Below are 8,100 nucleotides of genomic sequence, written 5' to 3'. Positions count from 1 at the left end.
GTATGATTCTCGCTTTGGGTGTGAGAGGAGAGGTCCCAGGTTCAAATCCTGGATGAGCCCTCGTATTATGCAAGACCCACTTTAAGATGACTTTTCAAACTGATCAAGTACCTGTGGCATCACAGAGCCCCCTCCCCTCAACCCATAGGACCCAAAGGCCCCCACTAACAACACAGGACACCCTCAGAAGGAAGGGAAGGAAGAAAGGAAGGTCCATGTCCATTCTCTGATGAGTCACAACTGATTTGGAGACACAAGACAAGGGAGACCTACACGATATCAGGAAGGTAGTCATAATATTCCGCCTGATCAGTGTATGTTCTTCCTGTGAAATTCAGTGTTGAGCACGTGTGTATTCCAGCTGCAACCAGTCAGCACTGCAGTAAGGGTAAGGTGGTTTTTGGATCAAGCAACTAAGGGGGAAAACACATTCACAAAAAACACTGTTATTCGATAATTTTAGAGAGATTACAAATTAATTTGAATAAATAAACCACAATAAATAAGTATTTATGTGTAATATCTGGTTGTGTAGTGAGATCATTAAGTCTCACTACAGAACTTCTTTCCCAGCCTTCAAAGCAGCTGCCTTCAGTTAATGTTTGTTTTAGTGGTGTGTCTTTTAGTCACCTTTTCAACAAGTAAAGATCTCAGAATGGATTACACCGGGAGACTGACATGGCCAGTCTGACACCTTTCAGTTTGTGTCACAGGTAAAAGCTGTGGCTGACAGACTGTGTTTGGGGTCATTCTCTCGTTGCAGGATGAAGGTCTGGCCAGTGAGATTGGAGGAATGACTTTGTACAAATACAGATATAGATTACCACTTTGGTAATAAATTCCAATCTAGCCTTTGGATTCTCAGTGCTGGTAAGAGGTTTGCAGTGCAGCCAATGTAACACTACTATCCAAGGCTTCTACCTACACTGGACTGGAATCACTTACTGTCATCAGCTACTGTTGTTTTTTCCTGTGGGCAACTAGGTTTATTCTGTTTAGTGGTTTCTATTTTGTAAAGAGCTCGTCACACTAACTTTACTGCTTTTTCCTGTGCTGTTTTAAATTAAATTTGTGTGTTCATTTTCCTTTGTACGAATGAGATATATTCCGTCTAAGTTTTGCCTTTAATTTGCCTTTTAGGCATAATACCTTTTGCACAGATCAAAATGCCAGACAACTTCAGACTGTATGTTACTATTTAACTGGGTGTTAAGACCTGGTTTAGCATTAGCATCAGGCATTCAGGGTAGGCAAACGGTGAGGGGTGAAGGAAAACACTGGCTCAATGAACGGTCCCCATGAAGACAAGGATGTGTGTGTGTACAAGCCCTGGTCCTCATTACTAACATTTCTACTTTAGCAAATGCTTATGCGCATTCATTTACAAGTTAAATTTAATATGGAACTCCTATGTTTAATATCTGACACCCTGATGTCTTCTCTGCCTCCAGCTCAGCTCTTCTGAAAAAAAAAAAAAAAAGCTTTGGTTCAATTTAGAGGCAGCCATGCAAACTAGGCCACCAAGCAGGGGATAATTGGGCATGTAATTATGAAAAGTCAAAAATGCAAATGAAGGTGTGGATACAGCGGCCGGTCAAGACGACGTCTGGACACTTGACCTATTTTCTGCACTGAAGAGGCGCATTTCTTGCCCGGATTAACACGTGGGAAATCAGTTGGAATAACCCGTTTCAGTGCAGGGATTAAAGCATGACTCTGTAAAAGGAAAATGTATAATCCACACGTCGGACAGGACGCAATTTTCATTAGAAACCGAATTAGGAATGAGTTCATTTTCTATGTTCCTGGGTTTCCCCTGTTAGGCACACAGAGGGGAGTTTTCTCTATTGTTTGTCTGTACGTTGTGATGTCTGACCTCCTTCCTGTTGATCGTCTGTGAGGCTGCTGATTCTACTGAAACTGCTCAGCATAAACATTAACTGGAGGTCTTAAATGTAAATGCAACTAGTTTTCTCTGCCAGTGTTTAATTAGGTACGGAATCCCATCACCAATATTTGAATGAATACTTTTTACTCACGAAATTAGAATTTTGTTAACAGACACAAGTCATGAGACTAGAAATAACCCATCAAACAAATTAAACAGAAATATAATGCTTTGTATTGAGATGTAAAAATAAGTGCACATCTTGGATTACAAGATTAGACTCCCTGTGTTCAGAAGTGTGACCCAGGTGTTGTTTATGTATAATGAAGTATTTATGATGGCATGGACAAAGGAGCTTTCTGAGGAGCACAGAAAAACAGTTGTTGTTGCTCATCAAGATATAAAACAACCTCTAAAGAGTTTGGAATCCACAAATCCACAGTCAGACGGACTGAGAACAAATAGAGGAGATTTCAGTCCTGAGATTTTCCTAAAGAAATGTTGAAGGAGCTGAAGGCAGCAGTTCATGTAGGAAACCCATCAACAGTTCAGAGCTGAAGCAGTTCTGTTCAGCTAATGTTAATCCAAGCCACTCTGAGACGACCAATCAGCAGTTACTGTAAACTTTATCTGTCAATGCTGCACAACAGATACCTTTGCAATTCACAGATATGTACCACTAATTTATTTGAATGAATAATTACCTACACAAGTATGATATATGAAGCATATGTGAACATGAAGAAAATTCTGAAGGGCACCACCATATTTTAGGCAGCGCTGCAGTTATAGTTCTTCATAAAGCAACAAAACACTCCAACAGCCTCTTTGGTGTTCTTTGACTTATTTAATCCCCTAGCTAATAATCCAGCAGTGTTTCCAGCTAAAGACCTAACATGTCAGTATCCCATGCATCACATTTAGTCTGTTACAAAATACAGTATAAAAGCATTAAAGTTCCAAGCTAAGCAATTAGAATTAAACCATGACATTTGAATGCACTACAAAATGGTAAAATATAAAAATCTAAAAGTATAAATAGAAATTTGGTCCATCAAGATGATTACTATAATATTATTTACATTAGATTATTATCATTATTTCATTACTCCAGGCCCTTATTTTATATTTGACATCATTAGCACACTGCTGCTACTGTTGCAATGGTATTTACAGAGAAGAGTTCAGTGCAGGAGCTCTATAAAAGACAAGCTAACAAAATATCATTTGATTTAAAAAGATGCAGCTTTTCCCTTTTTCTCCATTTGGCTCGGTGCCAATAAATACAAAGGTTTAGGAAAAGTAAGTTGAATGAAACGTCTTAGGGCAGTACACTGTTACAACATCGGACAGTTAGTCTACAGCTTGTATCAAAGTTAGAAGTACAGGATGAAGAATACAAAAAGGCACACATTACAAAACTGTAAAGGGTCCAAATTCGTTCAGAAAATGCCAGTCTTAACTCACAACATGCCTGATTTTTTTTACTGGTTGAAGTGCGAGTCAGGCATCAGAAGGGATTCTATTCGTGGTTGAAGAAGAAGTGCTGATCAATGTAGAAGTCAATAGTTCTTTGTGGATTTTTGGGCAGTTACACAAGGGATTCAAGGCTCTCTGCAGTGCTGGCAGTTCCCACCACGATGGTCCCGTTGTTGTCAGAGGACTGGAGGTTTTTCTCGTCTTCTTGTGTCCCAATGAGACTCAGCATGGCTTTGTACAGGAACTGGTACTGCTCCTGGAAAACAACAACAGGTGACCAACTGTTAGAGATCTGACTCAGTGTTCTGGTATTACTCTATTAGTCTATTAGTCATTTTATACGTCACATACTTAAGCATGGAATCATTTTAACCAATGGTAAATAATGATTTATTGATATGACATGTTTTATCAACTAGCATTACAATATTAATTATAGAGTTACACTGTCTGCTCAGATTCAGATGTTATCTCCTGCCTAGACTGCTGTAGTTGTCTTCATGCTGCCTTCATGTTACCCAGATCAAGTTCATCTAAATACTGCAGTAAGAATATTCATTCACTGTCCTATTGCCTTCTGATCTTACTACACTGCTAATGGTTCCATTTAGAGTTGATTATTCTTTCTCCAAATCATATTAGTGAACTACCAATAGGCCTCTCAGATCCTTTGACCAAGGTCTGGTAGTTGTGCCTCTCTCATGATCGAGAACAGAAGGGACTGCACATTTCCTGTTCTGGATCCTGGTCTCCCCTGGAAAGCCATGTCTTGAGTGTTCAAGTAATAGCAGATCTTTTGCCTTTAAACACTTTGCCATCAAGACTCTGATAAGGTCATTAACAGTTTTGTTTTGGTGATTCAAGAGCATCTTCTTTGGCAGAGTCACTGTATTCCCTCCTCTATAAACATGGTGAATTCATTTTAAGCCTCACAATGTCGCTGAAGATTCCGGGTCTCATGAGGTTTGTCAGCTTGGCTACTTGGAAGACATCAACTGAGCCTTCAGCGTCCAGCTGGCGAGTCAGAGATGACAGAGCACAGAACATTCCTGCTGTGACTCCACCCACACTGAAAAAAAAAATGTGCTCAGAATAAGAATCAGACCAAGTGTAATTATTCTAGTTGTAATGTGGACTAGTCAGGGAGGGTCTTACTCATCGTGGACAACAGTGGGGCCGTCCTTGGTGGCACTTTCTTCTTTTACCAGACTGATGAACTCGAAGGTGTTGCTGATGGGACTGTCTGGGTTTGGCCAGCATGGGGCGCGGTAGTGTCTCACTTCCAGGACATAGTCGTCCTTTTGAGGTGAGGAAAGACAGCAGACGTCAATGACACAGATTCATGAGGGAGTTTTAGACGTTGCCTGACAACCTCCATGATGTGAACTGAGTGGCATTAATGGACTGATTTCAAGCTGGTCACTGAGACTGCCTGCTCTATCATGAAGGAACTCTGCACTATTCAGACAAAGGCAGCATTTAAGAGAAGAGTCTTTGGTCTTACTACTCGCAGAGACGTTCATTAAAACATATTTAAATCAACCACAAAGTTATTGCTAAAATAAAAAATATATATAATTATTGTTATTGTAAAATATTTTACATGTCCTTTGTCAGTGCTGTGAACAAGGCAAATTAACTGAAAGCAGAAATCTCTGAGACTTGGCACCATATGTAATGAAATTTATTAAATTATATATATATATATATATATATATATATATATATAATTTAGAGTATTATTAGTTTCACTGATTTTGTGGCGTGTGTAAACCTGCACCGACCTGTGTAGCTTCCAGTACATATTCCTGGACCACCACCCTGTCCTCGTTGGACAGACAGATGTTAGTCTCACTTTTCTGAGTGACAGTGAACATCTCGTAGCTGGTTGGTTGCCCTTTGCGGGGCCAGAAGACACACAATTCCGTCTCCTCCTCTGCCTAGGAACAAAAGACATCAGCTGACAGTTACATCACACAGGAAATATTTTTGTATGATTTGTAAAATACTTCAATGAGTCTCAATCTCGAATTGTAGCCTCTAGTTATAACATTTAAACTTTCTAAATAGGACACGTTTGCCATGTGTAAGGTGGTGGTGTAAGGCCTTTTAAATTTGCTGAATCGATTAGTTCGACATGCAGTCTGAGTCAAAACAAAATTCAAGAAACAAAAATCCTACTATTAGTTAAATATTCCTACATGATATAACTTCACCAGCAACTACAATCTAGGTAGTTTTTGTTGCCAAAATGTTTCTCAGCAGGTTCTCTAACTGATTTGGGCTGAATAATGTGATGTTGAGGTTAGCTTAGCTTAGCATGAAAACAGGTGAGAGAAATATCCCTAGTGTGGCTCAATCCAAGGCCCAGAAGACTTAAGTAAACATGAGGATGTCAGCATGATTTCAGAAATATGGACATTTTTTTTATGCTAAGCTATGTTCAGACTCTGGCTCAGTGATGGCAAATATTAATCTCAGCAATCAGTTTATGTATATTTTATTTAGTGTTTGTGTGATTTTGGTTGTGTCATATGGCATATGGAGTAAGACTCACCAAATTCTGTTATTTCCATTAAAAATAAAAACGTTCCTCACCCCAGGCAGTGACACAACGACCTGGACGTTGTGGTCCCATATCATCCTCCAGAAGTCCTTTATGGTGCCAGGCAAAGGATTCTGGGTAATGATGAACTCTGTGCTATGCCTGTAACCCTGCAGGAACAAAACCATAGTTTACAACTAAACCAAGATCAGCTGGATGATTCATTAGTAATCCTCAGTTTATAAATACTACATCACTCAGTGCAGTCATCAAAAAAGTGTGAAATGTATAAGAATATTTTGTTTTGTTAAGTTTTGTTTGTCCAAGACAAAACTACACAGTACAAACACCCCATTTAGCTGCTAGAAAGGTGAAGTAAAATAAAAGAAAACAGTCCTTAAATGCAAAAAGGCTGAGTCTGCAAGTCCAGTTTCCTTTATTTTCAGCTTTTTTGGATATACTATGGAGGATTGAGAACCTTTAGACAATGTTATTGTGCTTCTACATTTATATTTTTTAAACCCTGGTTGCACAGAGAGATAAAAAGTGTATGTAAAAACAAAAATATTGTAAAAACAGCTTCATTATTGACTATTAGAAGCTGGTCTGTATGGTTTATTTAGTGCTCAATCTGACCAGGGCGGCTTATTGAGAAAAGCTGTGTTCAGATGAATATATATAGGGATCCAAGCCTGAATGAGGCTTTACTATTGTTAAATGAATACTGGTTCCACTGACATCCATCTTCTCTTCTGCCTCCAAAGAAGCTTCAACCTGAGCAGAGTTCTTTTGTTCTTACAGTGACGTATGATGCATTGATGTAGTCCGACGTTTCCCCTGCTGTTGTACACAGACGCACTCTGGATTTCTCAACTGCAACAAGAGATTGAAGATATTAGTTAAATCTGGGCAAGATAAAATATCTGAAGCTAATATCCTGATGAGATAGTTGGACTAACCAGGTATCACAGAAGAGCTTCTGTTCTTGTTACGGTTGCAGTCCTGCAGAGCTGTAGAGTAGTCACACTGCTTCACTCCAGAGTGACAAACCTGCTGTTGAAAACACCACACACAGATGTTCAGGACTAAAAAGCATCAGCATTGTTTAAATGTGAACATGTGTATAATACAGTTGAGGTGATACTGGTGACGTCTTGAAGTTTTCTAATATTACCCGTCAGTGTTGTGGGCACAAAATCACAAAAACCATACCAATCTTTGTGAGGTTTTGTCTAAATGAATGCATTAATGGCTAGAGAACATAGAGTGAAGTGTTAAATGGGCAGCTCACCTTGAACTGCCTTTCCAGGCGCGTCCTCCCAGCAGGCCCTGGGGTCAGCAGCTCATCCACATACCTGTGTAGCTGAGCCGCTGCCACCTCCGTCTCACCGGACAAGATGGCTTCCACCAAGGCATCATGGATAAAAACATACTGCTCCTGTAGGGGGAGGACACATAGCTCAGGGTTTTAATTTCTCATTCAAACTACTTGTGTACTCAGTGTTTGTAACCAAGCACACAGGGTCTAACCCCAACAAGTCTAATTCTTACTTCATGCTCACCCCCTCACTCCCCCCTGGAAGAGACTACCAACCAATCAGAACTGTCACTCTGAGGAAAATGAGTAACTATGTTTTGCTCAAACATTTTCCTACTGCATCCATACATCTATTTATGTGCCATGGACATATGATTAGTCATCATTTATACAATGTAATTTCCCCACAAACAACACAGTTATAATTTTCTGTCCATTCTGCTGATATCTGCTGCTCATTCCCTTGACACATGCTCTTATTTGGACTACCATGCATAAAATACAGGTTAACAGCTGAAGTTGATGACAGTCATTACTTTAAAAGATTTCATCAAAAAGGTAATATTACAATTTTTTTGGGAACCACAGACAAATTGTCAGGCTGATATTGCTATCTCTTGAAGTGCAGATGGTTACTGGCTTATTGATGTGTATGAACAGAGAGAAAGTTGACCTCTGACCTCTGTTTGAACCAGGTAATTTCTCTGCGTGCGGATGTGTTTAAGGAAGTCTGTGATGTTGACAGTGCCTTCTTCTTTCATCTGCTTCAGCATGCTGTCCAGGACGATGTAGGTGCCTGTCCGACCGACACCAGCACTGCAACAACAGCAACAAAGAAAAAACTCATATAAATCATGAATTTACTCAAGT

At 39.6% G+C, this 8,100-nt stretch overlaps 1 protein-coding gene across 5 annotated transcripts in view; it reads right to left on the bottom strand.

Annotated features, from left to right (window-relative positions):
* Positions 1-2,715: 2,715 nt before the first annotated feature.
* ptprz1a (protein tyrosine phosphatase receptor type Z1a) overlaps positions 2,716-8,100 on the bottom strand; it is a 78,307-nt gene continuing 72,922 nt past the window's right edge. For 4 of the 5 annotated variants that reach the window (XM_047597022.1, XM_047597024.1, XM_047597025.1 and 1 more), the window contains 9 exons: positions 7,911-8,046; positions 7,204-7,350; positions 6,872-6,965; positions 6,712-6,785; positions 5,966-6,082; positions 5,152-5,307; positions 4,523-4,665; positions 4,301-4,436; positions 2,716-3,623 (listed from right to left, as the gene is read on the bottom strand). In XM_047597022.1, coding sequence (XP_047452978.1) covers positions 3,480-3,623; positions 4,301-4,436; positions 4,523-4,665; positions 5,152-5,307; positions 5,966-6,082; positions 6,712-6,785; positions 6,872-6,965; positions 7,204-7,350; positions 7,911-8,046 — 1,147 coding nt within the window. In that variant the 3' untranslated portion in view covers positions 2,716-3,479. The remainder of the gene's footprint in view (positions 3,624-4,300; positions 4,437-4,522; positions 4,666-5,151; positions 5,308-5,965; positions 6,083-6,711; positions 6,786-6,871; positions 6,966-7,203; positions 7,351-7,910; positions 8,047-8,100) is intronic. The other variant, XM_047597023.1, reaches the window with a different exon arrangement.

This window comes from Mugil cephalus, chromosome 10 (genome assembly GCF_022458985.1).
Source record: "Mugil cephalus isolate CIBA_MC_2020 chromosome 10, CIBA_Mcephalus_1.1, whole genome shotgun sequence".
Classification (NCBI taxonomy): domain Eukaryota; kingdom Metazoa; phylum Chordata; class Actinopteri; order Mugiliformes; family Mugilidae; genus Mugil; species Mugil cephalus.
The sequence above is the reverse complement of the archived record's forward strand: the minus strand, read 5'-3'. Positions and strand labels throughout refer to the sequence as shown.